We start from the raw sequence: 18451 nt of genomic DNA, 5'->3' as shown, positions 1-18451 counted from the left end.
TGTGAATGGTTGTTTGTCTATATGTGCCCTGTGATTGGCTGGCGACCAGTCCAGGGTGTACCTCGCCCCTTGCCTGAAAACAGCTGGGATAGGCTCCAGCATGCCCACGGTAGAAAATGAATGTTTTGATGTATTCATCATCGTTTTACTATTCATTCTACTGGCTCGTCTAATGCAGTTTTAAAATGTCAGCAAATATTTGGTTACTAATTGCATTTATTTCAAGTTTGACCTCACATTATTTCATTGTTTTTTTTAAATGGAGATGCTCCACGGAGTATACACAGGTGTCCAGTCCAGGTTTTACCAGGCTGCTCCAGTCATGGCAGCTGAGGGGCGCACTTTTGCAGATTTCACGTACAAGTCCACGCACCTTGTGCTCGTCCTCTTCCCACCCAGCTGCATCTCTTCGGGATTTAGCGCAAGCTTTGATGGGATGCTGTGGATTGCTTCTACAGACAAATGTATTTATATCGCGGTACCGGGTCTCTACAAATGCTTTTAATGCACCACCTTTTTGCTTCTACGACATGAAATGGTTTGACCTTTGACTTGAGACGAATGACAATGCAAAGGTCGCTGTCAGACGGAGAGGAGGTTTGAAGCGCATCTTTGCAGCTCGAAGACTCTACCGCGGGGGAGAATGCCGGAATTTGTCCTGAAAGGTAAAATAATAACGCATTTATTTTATTCATTTATACGCGTGGTGTTGCTAAATGATAAAAAAGCCGGATACATATTGTTACATAATACGGAGCCGCCAAAACAAACAGGGACGTCAACATTAACTTGTTCCCCGGGGAAACACCTAGCACCTATCCTGGTTTTGTATCAACACCTGTATTGCTTCAAAATGCACCGAATGACATAATATGCTGTATTTTATGACGTTATCATCTGAGCGGTACAGTTTACGGTCCCCGGTTGATTTCCTAGTTCCGCCATGTTGCCTCTCTGCTTCGTATTGTTGAATCACGTGATCGTTTCCGCTTTCGAGCATCCCCAACCCCCCACTGCACGGTTCTCCATTTAAAATCCACAGCAGTGTTTTTGTGAAGACATCATAGTTACTATGAAATTCACATGAGCTGTAACAGGAACATTTTTTTAAGAACACAACAAGGATCTGGATCGGAGCAACCATGACGACACGGGAGTTACGGCACACACGTCACGTGAGCGGCTTAGTGCCTTTCATGTTCCCGCCCATCATTCACAGCACGCTCACCTTGAGACCTCTAAAAGATCAGAAACAAACGTCATTTATTTGGTGCTTACTTTATAAATGTCACTTTTTATTACTTCATTGTGCAGTCATAATAGTGTTTAATAGTGTAAATGACCAGAGTGAGTAACGTACCATTTGCATGCATATATAATGGGGACAATGTTGTTAATTCTTGATTATGCCATTCAAATTCATTCATTCATTCATTTTCTACCGCTTATCCTCATGAGGGTGGCAGGGGGTGCTGGAGCCTATCCCAGCTGTCTTTAGGCGAGAGGCGGGGTACACCCCGCCAATGTGGGAGGAAAAACCCACGCATGAGAAGAACATGCAAACTCCACACAGAGATGGCCGAGGGTGGAATTGAACCCTGGTCTCCTAGCTGTGAGGTCAGCGCGCTAACCACTCGACCGCCATGCAGCCGCCATTCAAATTGATCACTTTTAAATGTTTACAAATAGGAGCCATTGCTAGGCTCAAAAGCAACATATTCAATTCCAGTTTGTATAACCATAAATCCTATCTGTCTTCTTTTTGCCTGTTGTGGATAATCATTCATCTTCTCATAATGGTGGATGAATACAACTATTAGTCCTTTAAAAAAGCATTATGTCCGACCTTGAAACGTCAAGGAATTGAAAAGGAAACCCGCAGGGAGACAAATGAATGTGTAAAATGCAACATGGTGGTAATGTGGTTTGCACTTTGGTCTTCTTTTGCTTTATTTTAAACACATGCCTGTTTTACTGTCACTTATATTGTTGCAAGTAACGCTGCCTATGCTTCAGGGATTCATTGTGGGACTTTATTGTACCTTTGTGAGGACATTAACCATATTGCAGTGTAGGTTGTGCAACAACAAGTCTAGTAAATCTAAGAATTGGAGGTAGACCTACTATAAACCTGGTATTTTTAACACATTGGAGACCACAGGGGTTTACTGCGAAGTGACTTTAGTGGGTTAGCGAGGTCTCTCGAGTCTGTACAACGACACTCTTTTTAAGGGGCTATATCACCATGATACCTGGGCTTTAAATACGGAATAAGTTATGGGAATAAAGTCTAAATTCCAAGAGGAACATTTACACGAAGTCAAGGAATAAAAACAACACAAAAGGAGGAAACAGCTGTCATTTTATGAGAACAAAATATTCACATACTAATGAAAATAAAGAATGTAATTTTAGTAGCATTATGATTAACAAAATAAAATAAAGTTTTGAAAAAGCAGCTTGGGGAAAAACGTAATTATCATGGAAATAAAGTCAAGATATTATAGGAATAAAGCCATAATTTAATTTAAGGCGGAATTTTTAATATTTTGAAAATAAAAAAACCCAAAAAGGATAAATGGGAAACAAGTTTATTCACGTTTTTTCATGTACATTACAAAGCTGAAATATGATTGATAGATACTTTATTAATCTTCTTAGCATTGCTTTGCTCTTGCATCCTTTCAGTATGTGACACCCCCTCACCAATTGGAATCAAGATGATATCAGTGAAAAAGCACAGTATCGGCACTTTTAGTGCAGGAGCAACTTTTGTTGTGTGCGGGGCTGCGTAGGACTGCGGATGATGCGCTGCGCTTGAAAAAAGCGTTGTGCACACTGATATCACACTTATGTTTGATCTCCTCTCTGGGCACATACGAGGAAGTCGGCTGCATTTGCGCTTTAGAAGGCAGCGGATGCGGCTGGAGGGACCCAGCAGAGATGAATAAACCTGCTTATAATTCAGGTTTTCAGTCAATAATGGGATAAAACTATGAATAAATGTATTGTGAAATACAGAACGTGAGTTGTGGATAATAGCATTTTGGTCATGTTCTGGTAAAACAAGCATATTGGCTTTGTTTGGCTTGAAATAAGTTATAAAAATAATGAAAAAAAACTATTACATAGACTAGTATGTCACATGGTGCAGGTACTACCCTTTCTAGTTAATTCCACACATCCATTTATTGGCTGGAATGGTTAGAAATGAGACAGGAAGCTCTGCAGCAACAATGAAGCGGCAGTGCATTGGGTCCGGCTACAGAGGGGGTATCATTCCTTCCTTTTGGACATTCCGTTCCCGCTGTGCTCTGTGCTTCCGTCTGCTCCAGAAAGAGTTTCCCAGGCTCATGTCCTCTTTTCAGAACCATGAAAGTGTTGCCAGGGGACAAGGCAGAAGAAGAAAGCATGCCATCCTTGGTCTGCATCAACTTAAGTTGATGGAAAATGCTTGGAAAATGATTGGAAATTGCATTGGGAAAAATAATGGAGAAATATGTTGATGAGAGAATCTTCTCGGCTCGTCATCTTTCACTCCATTTCATTTAATCAAGCCATCTAAATGTTCCAAATTAAACACCTTCAAAGTTTCCATGGACTTCCCAAGGAAACTGTAGAAATTTTTTTGTTGTTTTCCTGGGGAGCTAAAGACTCATGCCTGATTTTCAATATTTATCCGATATCCAATTCTTCTTTAATGTTCGCTAATAACCGTTATCAGATAACCAGTTCGGGGAGCAATTATTGCAGGTTTAGATTATCTCACAAAAGGCAAAATAACATCATAATCATAATAATAACACAGGCTACTGTTGGGGCCATAACCCACGAGAAGCTACAACTCAACTCTGAACCTCTGACATCACTTCCTGTCCTTCAAACATCTTCCACTAAACCACTAAGCTACTACATTTACCATGACACACATGAGTTGTTTTTACGTCTTAAATGGCTTATTTACTCCTATTATGTCGACTATATTAAGTGATATGACTGCAAAGCCATTCAAAGCCACCATTACAATACATGAATGAGATAACAGCCAACGCAGGTAGTAAACTGTCCAGACAAAAACAGCAAGGAACTGACAACATGTGAGTCTGTTAGATTTGTATAATAAACATGAGGTGTTCATAGGGGTGTTCATTCATGTCTAGGGGGGCTTTAATGTTGTTAAAAACCCCATGTAGAAGATCTTACAGAGATTTGCTATATGCTAAAACTATATAAAAAAATACTTGTCTGAATCAATTAACCACGATAAACGGATCAGTGCTGTGTCTCTTATGTGACATTTATCTTAATTAAATTAACATTTAAAGTATAGTTAATGAATACAGCATTTTTCTTAGAATAAGAACACTATAAAAGCAATCTTCACTCGCTAAATGTACTGCAAAAAAGGTCAGTAAGGATAATTCATAATGCCGCCTACAGAGAACATACTAACTCCTTATTTCTAAAATCACAAATACTTCAACTTGCTGATATAGTTCATCTTCAAACAGCTAAAATAATACATAAGGCTAAAAATAACCAATTAGCTAAAAATATCATCCAATACTTCTCTACAAGAGAGGAGAAATATGATCTCAGGGAAGAAGTACATTTGAAACACTTCTATGCTAGGACTACGTTAAAAAGCCATAGCATTTCAGTATGTGGAATCAAACTATGGAATGGATTGAGTAAGGAAATCAAACAATGCACAACGATGAGCCAATTCAAGAAACAATACAAGCAGTTGATGTTTGGATGAAGAATCCAAACATCATGATGTGCTTTATATATCACTATATTGACAGTTATTATGGTACCCATTATGTCATTGTATGGGCGAGGTACATTATAAAAAAAAATGATAAAATGAAATAAAAAAAATTTAACTGTATTATGGAAAGCAGGAAGTGAACAAATTCAGCATTTGAACTAGATACTCCGTTGTGTATTGCCATTGGCTTGAAACATGTGACCATGCAATACATTTTAATCCAACATTATTCATTCATTCATTTTGTACCGCGGGGGTGCTGGAGCCTATCCCAGCTGTCTTCGGGCGAAAGGCGGGGTACACCCTGGACTGGTCGCCAGCCAATCACAGGGCACATATTGATTGTAGCTGTCATTGTATGGTCATATCACCTCATACTTCGATACGTGACAAAAAAAATATATTAGGAAAGCAGGAAGTGAACAAATGTAACAGTTACTGATTGTAAAAGTACCAGATGGAGGGGTAGGATTTAATAAGCTTTGCTTCTTCCTACTCCTTTTGGACATGTGGAACTGGGAACTGATTATGGGATGCACTCAATTGTAATCTGATGCATGTTCAAATGAAATAAAAGCATTACCATTAATACCATTACTAGAATACGTTGTATTTGCTGGCAAGCCAAGTTACGCCACTGACTCAGAAGCCGAGTACAACACTGCGGCACGGACAGAGAGAGAGAGAGAGAGAGGGAGAGAGAGGGAGAGAGAGAGACATCAGGCTGTGGGTATACTCTCTTCCATGGACATGTGCTACATCTAGCTTTAGCAGCAAAAGTATCGGCGGCTGTGGAGGCGACGGCACAGCCTGCCGCGTCCGTTTTAAGAGATCCTTTTTTTTGTGTGTGTAAAATATAACTTACATTTAAATCTCTCTTTTGTGTCATTCGGTGATGAGCTTGCTGGGCGCCTATAAGAAAAAGAGCAGTTACGATGGCTATGAATCTTTGCAGTTGGTCGATAGCGGCAGAGATAGCTTCAATACCGGCAGAGGAGGCGAAAGCACTACGTTTGGAGGCCCGGTAGCGGCTCCCCTCGGACCGAAGGCAGGCCCGCAGAGAGAGGAGGACTGCAGCACCATGGACAGCTCAGGTAAGAGTCCCTACATCGTTTCCGGTCACGCTCATCGTGGCGATTGCACAGGTTAGCCACTCGTGTCATGGGTTCTCCTATCCTAACCAGTCTTAAGTGTAGAGGAGGTTGATGGGACCATGGAATCCTTTTCCCAGTGCTCCCAGTGATCACCAGGCCCCACCTACTGTAAATGCTCTTTACTGGGTTGCAGAATAGTACACCACTATTGTGGACACACATAATTAAAAATATTAAAAAATCTTTTTACACATGCATAGATAGAAATGAAGGAATAATATTGCATTATGTTATTATTTGAATATTTTATTTACACCATACACAATTTACTAAGTATGTTACACATTTGTATTTCATATGTGAAAGGTAATTATTGCTGTCACCTCATCTTCTTGGATGAATGTTCATGTGAAGCACAAGGCGCTTAATGAACCAGGGTGTAGGATTGTGGCTGACATGGGGGTGGGGGGTGTTTTGTGGTGTCAGATGTCTATCTTGCTAGCAAGGCTTTACAAATGTGCTATACAATGTGTGAAAAGCAAATATTGTGCATCCACCTGGACTTGACTGGGAGACACATATTTATGATTATGTCATGACTGGTGTGTTCATGGGGATGCTGGAGCCTATCCCAGCTGTCTTCGGGCGAGAGGAGGGGTGCACTCTAGACTGGTCGCCAGCCAATCACAGGGCACATATAGTCAAACAACCATTCACACTCACATTCATACCTATGGACAATTTGGAGTCGCCGATTAACCTAGCGTGTTTTTGGAATGTGGGAGGAAACCGGAGTACCCGGAGAAAACCCACGCATGCACGGGGAGAACATGCAAACTCCACACAGAGATGACCAAGGGTGGAATTGAACCCTGGTCTCCTAGCTGTGAGGTCTGCGCGCTAACCACTAGACCGCCGTGCCGCCCACAAATAAAATTCTGCAATAAAAATGCACGGGGAGAACATGCAAACTCCACACAGAGGGTGGAATTGAACTCCGGTCTCCTAGCTGTGAGCCATGCGCGATAACCACTCCTCCACCATGCAGCCCCGTTATTTTAATAATAATTTCAAACACAAAATGCACAAAGAGCATCCAGAAACAAAGTTATGCAATTTAAAATGCATGGATGGGAGGTGAAGTGAAGTGTGCAAAAAGATAGTGAGACTGTTTTCCACAGTTTGTTGACATGCAAGTGTCAACATCTTTGTCTAATGCCTACCTCAGCACACCTTTGTCAAAAGATGCAAGCAATAGGCATGACGATAAAAGATGGCTTCTTGGGACTAACATCATGCCAGAATTAGCTACTGTGAAATGTTATGACTTGTACACGTAGCAAACTGCAACTGCTCCTTCAGGATCTGCTAAATGAAATCCCTTTGCAAAGATACAATGGAGTGATGGCTTCCTGAGCAGAAAAACACACTCACATACACACATCACACTCGGTGCAGTAATGTGAGATGGTTTGTCTGCATGCATGAGTAGATGCGAGTCTCTCCTTCTCATAGTAATTCAGATGTGTAGCGTGAAATACTGAAGTATCCCGAAACAAAAACAACATTCAAAAGCATAATTTGCTTGATTGATAACTTGTGTGATGATAAAACACTCTGAATAAGCACTGAATGGCTCCAGCTAGATGAATTCTATTCAGTTTGTAGCTGTGAGACGTTATTTTGACTTGAGATGCTACGTTTTTTGCTCTAAAGCAGTGGTTCTAAACTGGTTTGGCTGCGGTGCCCACAGTCAGCCTTCCATGACAAGCAAGGACCCAAATTGCTCAAATTTAAGTCAAACTGAAAGATTTTCACTTTTTGATTCAAAGGTTTCAGTTTTTAGCACTTTAGGGCTTTAGGGTCACGGGGGTATGCTGGAGCCTATGACAGATGAATTTCGGCGAGAGGCGGGGTACACCCTGGACTGGACTTTACAATTATGTCAATACGGGCTGCATGGTAGACGAGTGGTTAGCACGCAGGCCACACAGCTAGGAGACCCAAGAAAGATTAGACTCCTGTCTTTCATCAGCAAAAAAAAGCTTGTTTCTACCTTTATCCGTTCTTTAGTAATCAGCAGTAGAACATACTGTAAGGTAAGTTTCAGAAAAATATCAGTTTCCAACTAAAAAAAAAGGGAGAATCTATGAATATAGAGTCTTTGGTATTTTGAAAGAGTTCATTAACATAAAAATATATCATATACTGAAATAATTAGGGGGCTGCACGGCGCTGAGTGGTTGGCAAGCAGGGCTAACAGCTAGGAGACCCGAGACCCAATTCCACCTTCGGCCATCTCTGTGTGGAGTTTGCATGTTCTCCCCGTGCATGCGTGGGTTTTCTCCGGGTACTCCGGTTTCCTCACACATTCCGAAAACATGCTAGGTTAATTGGCGACTCCAAATTGTCCATAGGTATGAATGTGAGTGTGAATGGTTGTTTGTCTATATGTGCCCTGTGATTGGCTGGCGACCAGTCCAGGGTGTACCCCGCCTCTCGCCCGAAGACAGCTGGGATTGGCTCCAGCGGAGAAGCGGCAGACAATGAATGAATGAATGAATGACGTCAATGCATCAACAATAACATCCTTCAATAGTGAATTCCATGTTTGTATGAAACTTTATTTCTTCTTTCTTCAGATATGGATGCTAACTATGGCGGCGGACTGTTGGATATGGTGAAAGGTGGAGCTGGAAAGTTCTTCAGTAACTTTAAGGACAATCTCAAGGACACGCTTAAAGACACTTCCACCAAGGTCATGCACCAGGTTGCCACGTAAGTCCCATCTGCATTCATTTCAAATGCCAGCACTGGAGAGAATAGTCAGCCCCCCCAGCCATGGTCTGGTCTTTGGATCCAAGCAAAGTGAAACTGAGTTCCTCTTCCTCATATAGCATGACGACTGTTAGCATGTTAGCATTTTAGTTAATTTACTCGGACAAATACGGACATGGTATGATGTGGGGACACTATCGGACTGCTTGGACACTTTTGGGACTTGAGGCTGTTTTGCATGGTAGCCGTTAGCATGTTAGCATTTTAGCTAATTTACTCATGTCTAAAGGCAAATACACACATGGCATGATGTAGGGAGTTTACAGGACAACCTTGGCGATTTCTAAACTTGAGGCTCTCTTGCTAGGTGCTAGCATGATGACTGTTAGCATGTCAGCATTTTAGCTAATTAAGTCATGTCTAAAGGGAAATACACACATGGTATGATGTGGGGACACTGTAGGACTGCCCCAAACTTTTCGGGATCTGAGGCTGTTTTGCATGGTAGCCGTTAGCATGTTAGCATTTTAGCTAATTTACTCATGTCTAAAGGCAAATACACACATTGCATGATGTAGGGAGTTTACAGGACAACCTTGGCGATTTGTAAACTTGAGGCTCTCTTGCTAGGTGCTAGCATGATGACTGTTAGCATGTTAGCATTTTAGCTAATTTACTCATGTCTAAAGGCAAATACACACATGGCATGATGTAGGGAGTTTACAGGACAACCTTGGCGATTTCTAAACTTGAGGCTCTCTTGCTAGGTGCTAGCATGATGACTGTTAGCATGTTAGCATTTTAGCTAATTAAGTCATGTCTAAAGGGAAATACACACATGGTATGATGTGGGGACACTATGGGACTGCCTCAAACTTTTCGGCAGTCCTAAAGATCAGGAAACTTCCCATTAGCTGTTTGTGTATTGGTCTGATGTGGTTTCAACCAATCAGTGACAGGAGGGTGAGTCATAATAAAACTGTGTGTGTCATTAATTATAAAGAACAGGGTGTGTTCGTTCCCAGTGAAATGTTTCTCTGCTGTAGATAAGCACTTCCAGAACAGAAAACGGAAAATATGCCATTGCTAAAACAATTGCACACATCTAAGGGGGGTATTTTGGTCCAGTCCTCTTTAAAGATACTCTTTATGAAGGTTTCAAGGTTGTCACTTGGTGACTCCAAAGTTTCAGCTCCAGCCAAAGAGGACTGAAGACTGGCTAGGCCACTCCAGGCTCTTAATGTGCTTCTTCTTGAGCCACACCTTTGTTGCCTTGGCACATCCATGAATCTTCAGTGTTATGGCTGAGGCTGGGAGGTTTTATAGTATAGTATAGTATAGTATAGTATAGTATAGTATAGTATAGTATAGTGGAGTTGCTGTAATGCTGAAATACTGTAATGGTAATGGTTTTATTTCATTTGAACATGCATCAGATTACAGTTGAGTGCATCCCATAATCAGTTCACAATTCCACATGTCCAAAAGGAGTAGGAAGAAGCAAAGCTTATGAAATCCTACTCCTCCATATGGTACTTTTACAATCATTAACTGTTAGATTTGTTCACTTCCTGCTTTCCATAATACAGTTTAATATTTTTTTTTTAATAATGTACCTCGTACAGAAGTACGAGGTCATATGACCATACAATGACATAATGGGATCCATAGTAACTGTCAATACAGTGATACATATAGCACATCAAGACTGTAATGTGGTCCAAGTAAGCATGTCTGTGCATTATATACTGAGTCTGTGTCCTCCTTTGATGAGTATTTAAATAAAGACTCGGGTTATACGGAGATGTGAACAACATCAGTGAGGACCAGGAGTACTAGCGTCTGGCACAGCTCGGGTCAATCGGTGTGTTTGTGTAATGGCATCACAAAGGGGTCTCTGTTGTTTGAATCACGCACCGACATTTCCTCTTGCTGTTGACTCAGCAAGTCTGGTCGTTATTCCTCCCTCGCGTTTTCTCCTTTAGACCGACGCTCTCCTGTCCACTTGTTTTTTTTTTCTTGTTTTTTCCGCTGTGCTCGCCAGTTCGCTTATCCATCGCTCCTCTCCTTATTATGAATAATTCATGGGCGTTCACTGTGCCAAATGGTCGGTGCACTGCTTCTGTACAGGAGGTTCCATTTCATTGCTCCATGTGTGTTCAATGCATATACTGAACGTGTGAAGGAAGTTTGGACAATGAGGGAGGTGCACTGCTGGAAATGACATTTTAACCATCACTTTTCTAAACAATGTTGGTGAATAGGCAAGCAATATAATTAATTGCAACTATATTATATTATATATTATATACTATATATAGCTTTAAGCTATAGGTATAGCTAGCTATAGCTTAAATGTTTGCTTCCAAATAAACAATTTTGTAGGACAAACTACTTTTGTAGCAAACATTCAAGCTATAGCTATAGCTTGTATTGCTTATAGCTATAGCTTTAAGCTATAGGTATAGCGAGCTATAGCTTAAATGTTTGCTTCCAAATAAACAATTTTGTAGGACAAACTGCTTTTGTAGCAAACATTCAAGCTATAGCTATAGCTTGTATTGCTTATAGCTATAGCTTTAAGCTATAGGTATAGCGAGCTATAGCTTAAATGTTTGCGAGCTATAGCTTAAATGTTTGCTTTCAAATAAACAATTTTGTAGGACAAACTGCTTTTGTAGCAAACATTCAAGCTATAGCTATAGCTATAACGATAAACAATTTTGTAGGAGAAACTGTTCTTTCAAGCTAGCTAGCTATACCTATAGCTTAAAGCTATAGCTATCTATAAGCAATACAAGCTATAGCTATAGCAGCTAGCTATAGCTGCCCCATTCACCTGCCCCATTCTGCTTTTTCAGTTTACCCTGTTTTCAGTAGTGCCAGCTTTATCAGTGTATCTACAGCAACAGTTCAAACTAATTTTTATTGTTGCATATTTTGTATAGAAACTTGCTTTTGCCACTCCTTGATAGGGAACTTTCTGTCTTACAGGTACACTAAAGGGGAGCTGGACATTGCCTACATCACGTCACGAATCATAGGTAAATAAACACAAATATGACAAACACCCGCATCATCATATGGAGGTCATGTTAAGCCAAAGTGATTCATACCTTGGTCAAATGTTGACTTCCAGCACTTTTTTTGCTGTGTTGAGATATTAACAAAAATATTTGAGATTTCATGTCTTTTGCACCATTCTTAACAAACCCGCATGGTAACATATCACAATATAAAGGCAGGGGTGCTCCCACTTTTTCAGCCTGCAAGAGTCCCATAAGTCAGAAAGATCTACCGCCTACTATAAACATAGAGAGAATATACATATATGTATATTTAATATATTTATAAATATGCATATTTACATTGTACATGTATATCAGTTACAAAATGATCTCCCTATAAACCAGGAAACAATAACATTCTGTATATAAACTATATACACTTTGAAACCGCCATCATTATTTGACGGCAGTGTTGCCAACTTGGTGATTTTGTCGCTGGGGACATTCCAACCCCCCCTTGACGACGTATTTTTTCAAATCTAGCGACTTTATCTGGGCTCGTTACGGAGTTTTGGGGGTATTTGGGGACTCAAAAGTGCATGCACTCTAATTTACTGCTCTGGAGTTTACACCTGAGCCCACAACATACGGAACAGACCAAAACTGTTTGCAAAAAACACTCGGCCCCTTCTTACAGTACGTGAGCCACATTCATTCATTCGGGACATTTTTGCTACAGTAAACCTCGGATATATCGGATTCAATTGTTCCCACTGGTTTTGTCCGATATAAGCGAAATCCGTTATATGCGTATACCGGAAAATGCCCGTTTTACGCATATATCAGATTTATATCCGGTATATGCGTAAATCGGATTTCATCCGTTATAAAAAGGCACTTCCTTGACTATGTTTCCAATGTACCTGGACGTGCAGGCAACGCTGCAAACGCTGCAAATGACGTCGTATAGCGGCCTGTCACGATTCGGCGAATCGGAGCGCCACGATGCGGCCATCCGATATATGCGAGGGAACTTTAATGGAAATGCATTGGAACGGGACTGATTTTGTCTGAAATAGGCGAAATACGTTATAAAAAATCCGATATATGTAATGAATTTTTATTGGAAATGCATTACAGAAAAATTGGTTCTTTTTTATCTGTCCGTTGTGAGCGAATTTCCGATATATCCGAGTCCGAAATATCCGAGGTTTACTGTATTATCGACATATGCTAACAGGGCATTCACACACAATGTCCTGACATTGCATTCATATAGCTCACAATTCAATTCAATATGGCAATATACAAAATTACACATCATTTCACAATAGTCCTGTTCATAACCAGATTAGCATGTCAGTCGAAGTTGAGTTAGTTTATCCGTAATCGGAATAATAAAGATGAAAGTTGCATTTCCCTTCACCACTTACTACTGACTACATTGTTCTTTTTCCATTTCCTCCAAAGCCAAATAAAAATTCCTTGTATTTGCTGAATCCGGTGTGGAGGACTCCACTATATCCAATATTATGTAGAGCAATTCTGCGTCTAATATTGCAATAACATGTGCATATCCACAAATAGACCGGCCTTCAGCAGTACATGCACAGCAGTATGGTGGAGCAGCAGTGTGTCCTTCAGAGGACATAGTCAGCTGGACAATTTCCCACTTCAGGCTTTTGGGGAAAAATGGATGTTCCTATTTGAATCTTCTTATTTCATAATTTCAGATTCTCATTTTGCACTACGAGCTTAATAGAACAATACTTTATGTTTTGCTGAGTGTGTAAACTATTCTCTCAATGATGGATCTTGTGTTATTTTTATCAGTGATGACCTACCCAGCAGAGTCTGTGCAGATTGGCTACCAGAACCACGTGGAGGACATCCGATCGTTCCTCGACAGTCGCCACGCAGACCACTACACTGTCTTCAACCTGTCACAACGCAACTACCGCGGCGCCAAATTCTCCAACAGGGTGAGTAAAATAACATGCCTGATGAGGCCATATTGCATGCATAAACAGTACAGGATCAGGAGTAAGGATTCATTCATTTTCTACCGCTTTTCCTCACGAGGGTCGCGGGGGTGCTGGAGCCTATCCCAGCTGTCTTTGGGCGGGACTGGTCGCCAGCCAATCACAGGGCACATATAGACAAACAACCATTCACACTCACATTCATACCTATTGACAATTTGGAGTCGCCAATTAACCTAGCATGTTTTTGGAATGTGGGAGGAAACCGGAGTACCCGGAGAAAACCCACGCATGCACGGGGAGAACATGCAAACTCCACGCAGAGATGGCCGAGGGTGGAATTGAACCATGGTCTCCCAGCTGTGAGGTCTGCGCGCTAACCACTCGACTCGATTACACTGGGGAACACTCAAAATGTTGCATTTAAAGTAAGACTTGTTTTTAGTCAATTTAAGTGTGCTGAGTTCAAATCTGAAGTTAGTTTTTTTCTGCAAGCTACAGATTTTATGCAATCTTTAATTTTTATTAAAAATAGAAAAAAATCGAGCATTATTATAGGATATTGCAATGTCAGCCACAAATCAGTATATTTAACAAGGCAAAAGAAACAGAACATTAAAATGTGATTTTAGATTAAAGTACACCATTGTTAGAAGTGCCATATGTTTTTCTGGAAGCGTTTCTCAGAAAACAGTCTTTATCGCAACGTGAAATAAGCATAATTTACAACGTTCTTCAGATAAGAGTCAATCACAGCTAATAACGCTTATCACTTTCTGTCAGTACAGTATTTTAGCCAGGCAGGAATTTGCGTTTGTAACTTTTGCGTTTGTACACTTCATCTGGGCAATCTCGTTTAATACTCCAGCAGTAGTCGGCCATCATACTTTTGTCCCAGCGACCTTGGTAGCGTTCTTCCATGATCTTTAGGTCTTGGTGGAACCGCTCTCCTTGTTCGTCACTCACAGCCCCCAGGTTTTCAGGGAACTGGTAAAGGTGGCTGTTCAAGAAATAAGCTTGATGCTCATGTTGCACCTGAGAGCACGAAAAGCGAGGAGCATTCTGTTCACAAGTTCATTGTAGTTCTCTGCCTTGTTGTTTCCAAGGAAGTTCTAAACGACTGCCACAAAGGATAACCATGCCGCCCTCTCCAAGGCGGTCATCTTGGCAACAAACTGATCATCACGAATGAGGGTTCGAATCTGTGGGCCATCAAACACACCTGCTTTGATCTTCTCGAACGACAACATTCACCTTCGGTATCCAGTGCCTTGACAAATTGTTTCATCAAACTTAGTTTGATGTGCAGAGGAGGAAAGATGATCCTATCTCTGTCAACAATTGGGTCATGTGTGATATTTGGCATGCCTGCTTCAAGGGTTTCACGAACAGGCCAGTCCTTCTGGACCCAGTGTCTGTCTCGTGCTCGACTGTCCCACATGCAGAGGAAACATGAAAACTTGGTGAAACCTTTCTGTTGACCAAGAAGGAAGTTTACCATTTTCAAGTCTACACAAATGATCGAGTTGTGCTCACGATATTTTAAGAATTCCATGACCATTCTGATGTCATCATAGTCTTCCCGCAGATGAACTGAATGACCTACAGGCACTGCCCTGTAAACATTGCCATTATGCAAAAGAACACATTTGAGACTGCGTTTAGAACTGTCTATAAAGAGCCGCCATTCAGTTGGATCATAGTGAGGAACACCCAGTTCTTTGAGAAGACCTGGGATATCATGGCAGTAAACAAACTGTCTGTCTTCAGAAAAGAAGGTCACAAAAAGCTGGTCGCGCTTTCTGTAATATGACACTTTAACAGTGTGATCAACAAGATTTTTGCCTTGTAATCTTGATGCCAAAAGCTCAGCTGCTTTCTTTGAAAGACCTAAATCCCGAACTAAGTCATTCAGTTCAGTTTGGGGAAGAGGCTTGGGGACTGGGGGAGATTCAGTCTCTGAAGAACATTCCTCGGATCAGTTTCTGGCAATTCATTGTCACAACTGTCTTCCTCGTTCGTATCATGTCCAATGTCTTTATCGTTTAATGAAGGCAAACCTTTGAAAACTGGAACAGGAATGGAATCTATGTATATAATCTCAAAACGCATAGATTTGGGTTACGTAAGTTCATATATTTAGACTATTTCATCTATCTCAAATTGCATGAAAACTAGAGCTTATGGAGAAAAACTAATTTCAGATTTGAAATCAGCACCTAAAAATCATTCAGAATCAGTTAAAAAATCCAATGCAACAGAAAGTTGAAAAAATATTGTTCCCCAGTGTTATTCATTACAAAGTCACCGACTCTATTACCACATCCCATAGGATTTGTTTGTCATTCTACAAGAACCCGAAAGTAGCCGCTATCCTGATTGTGCGAGCGTGATGACTGTTAGCATGTTAGCATTGAAGCTAATTTACGCATGTCTAAAGGCAAATACACACATGGCATGATGTGGGGACACTGTAGGACTGCCCCAAACTTTTCGGGACCTGAGGCTGTTTTGCTAGGTGTTAGCATGGTAGCCGTTAGCATGTTAGCATTTTAGCTAATTTACTCATGTCTAAAGGCAAATACACACATGGCATGATTTAGGAAGTTTACAGGACAACCTTGGCGATTTGTAAACTTGAGGCTCTCTTGCTAGGTGCTAGCATGATGACTGTTAGCATGTTAGCATTTTAGCTAATTAAGTCATGTCTAAAGGGAAATACACACATGGCATGATGTGGGGACACTATGGGACTGCATCAAACTTTTCGGCAGTCCTAATGATCAGGAAACTTCCCATTAACTGTTTGTGTATTGGTCTGATGTGGTTTCAACCAATCAGTGACAGAAGGGTGAGTCATAATAAAACCGTGTGTGTGATATTAATTAAAAAGAACAGGGTGTGTTTGTTCCCAGTGAAATGTTTCTCTGCTGTAGATAAGCACTTATCCTGATTGTGTAAGTTCCAGAATTCAACGGAAAGAAATATCCACCTCACAACTAACTCCAAGGCAGTTATGGAGTTAACATGGCCTACATAGCTGCCCGCGGACGTTAGTGTTTCTTCACAGATGACTCATCATGGCAGCTTGTGTGCTGTATTGCTCTGTATTCATTTCCCTGTTTCCTCCCATCCCTCTGTTTGCACCATTCCTTTTGTCTGAGCTCAATCTGTTCTTCCGTCTATCCCCGCTCTCTTCTCCGTCCCCTCTCCAGGTTTCAGAGTGTAATTGGCCTTCTCGTCAGGCTCCCAGCCTCCACAACCTCTTTGCTGTGTGCAAGAACATGCACAACTGGCTAAAACAGAATCCCAAGAATGTTTGTGTCATCACCTGCTCGGTAAGATTATTTTGCCTCATTTCAGTCAGGCCTGTAACAGAGAAGCTACTGGTATAACCAAATTACCAGGACATGGATTGTTACTGTTGCTTTCAGCGTCCCGAGTCCACATCTTAATACCACCACAAGTCACAATTATGCAAACCATCAATAATAATAATAATAATAATAATACATTTTATTTAAAAGCGCCTTTCAGGACACCCGAGGTCGCTGTACAGAAGATAAAAAACACCAATATAAAATACAAGATAAATATCCCCATTGCTAAGAGTTTATGTGACATGGGGCCAGCACTCGGAACTCTGAAGGCGATGGGGAAAATTACATTGGCAAGGCAACACATAGAAGCTAAAATGTGATTTAGCCTTGAATGTGGATCACTGCCTGAGTCCATACTGTGTGTTTTTTTTTAGGATGGCCGTGCTCCATCAGGCGTCTTGGTTTGTGCCATGTTTTGCTTCTGCCACCTATTTAGCAATCCAGTTCCTGCCATGCAGCTCCTCAGCGCCAAGAGACCAGGCTCGGGCCTCTGGCCTTCACACCGCAGGTATGCATCCATCATATGACATGACATGTTGACGCACAATATGAATATCCATTGTGGAAAAAAAGTTGGGTACTGCTATAATTCTTGTACTGTATTAAAATTTTTCCATTTCATTATAGAGGGTTATGATAGGGGTATGCTGATAGGACCACTCTATGGGCTGTGGGAGCATCTAGTGGCAAATTCAGGGACTGCAATTCAACCTGACACTGAACAAAGATTATTATTATTATCTGAAATATAACGTGATGTGTGAGAACATGACTGGCATCCTAAAGGTTACCAGGTCATTTTCAATACTATGGTTTGTTGCAGCATTTGAACTAGATACTCTGTATTGCCATTGGCTTGAAACATGAGACCATGCAATACATTTTAATCCAACATTATTCATTCATTCATTCATTTTGTACCATGGGGGTGCTGGAGCCTATCCCAGCTGTCTTCGGGCGAAAGGCGGGGTACATCCTGGACTGGTGGCCAGCCAATCACAGATCACATATTGATTGTAGCTGTCGTTGCATGGTCATATCACCTTGTACTTCGATACGTGACAAAAAATATTCATTCATTCATTCATTTTCTTCCGCTTTTCCTCACGAGGGTCGCGGGGGGTGCTGGAGCCTATCCCAGCTGTCTTCGGGCGTAAGGCGGGGTACACCCTAGACTGGTCGCCAGCCAATCACAGGGCACATATAGACAAACAACCATTCACACTCACATTCATACCTATGGACAATTTGGAGTTGCCAATTAACCTAGCATGTTTTTGGAATGTGGGAGGAAACCGGAGTACCCGGAGAAAACCCACGCATGCACGGGGAGAACATGCAAACTCCACACAGAGATGCCCGAGGGTGGAATTGAACCCTGGTCTCCTAGCTGTGAGGTCTGTGCGCTAACCCCTAGACCACCGTGCCGCCCTAC

The 18451-nt window shown here is 41.3% G+C and overlaps 1 protein-coding gene across 6 annotated transcripts in view; it reads left to right on the top strand.

The window, feature by feature from the left end:
• The first annotated feature begins 353 nt into the window (after positions 1-353).
• The window catches only part of dnajc6 (DnaJ (Hsp40) homolog, subfamily C, member 6), a 35561-nt gene continuing 17463 nt past the window's right edge, over positions 354-18451 (top strand). The window contains exons 1-7 of one of the 6 annotated variants that reach the window (XM_058073230.1): positions 354-665; positions 5730-5868; positions 8511-8646; positions 11641-11690; positions 13488-13636; positions 16852-16974; positions 17391-17524. In XM_058073230.1, the coding sequence (XP_057929213.1) occupies positions 5856-5868; positions 8511-8646; positions 11641-11690; positions 13488-13636; positions 16852-16974; positions 17391-17524 (605 nt within the window). In that variant the 5' untranslated portion in view covers positions 354-665; positions 5730-5855. Of the gene's footprint in view, positions 666-768; positions 1176-5277; positions 5869-8510; positions 8647-11640; positions 11691-13487; positions 13637-16851; positions 16975-17390; positions 17525-18451 lie in introns of those variants that run through there. The other 5 variants (XM_058073227.1, XM_058073224.1, XM_058073228.1 and 2 more) reach the window with 5 other exon arrangements.

This window comes from Doryrhamphus excisus, chromosome 5 (genome assembly GCF_030265055.1).
Source record: "Doryrhamphus excisus isolate RoL2022-K1 chromosome 5, RoL_Dexc_1.0, whole genome shotgun sequence".
Lineage (NCBI taxonomy): Eukaryota > Metazoa > Chordata > Actinopteri > Syngnathiformes > Syngnathidae > Doryrhamphus > Doryrhamphus excisus.
This window is presented reverse-complemented; position numbering and strand designations above follow the sequence as displayed.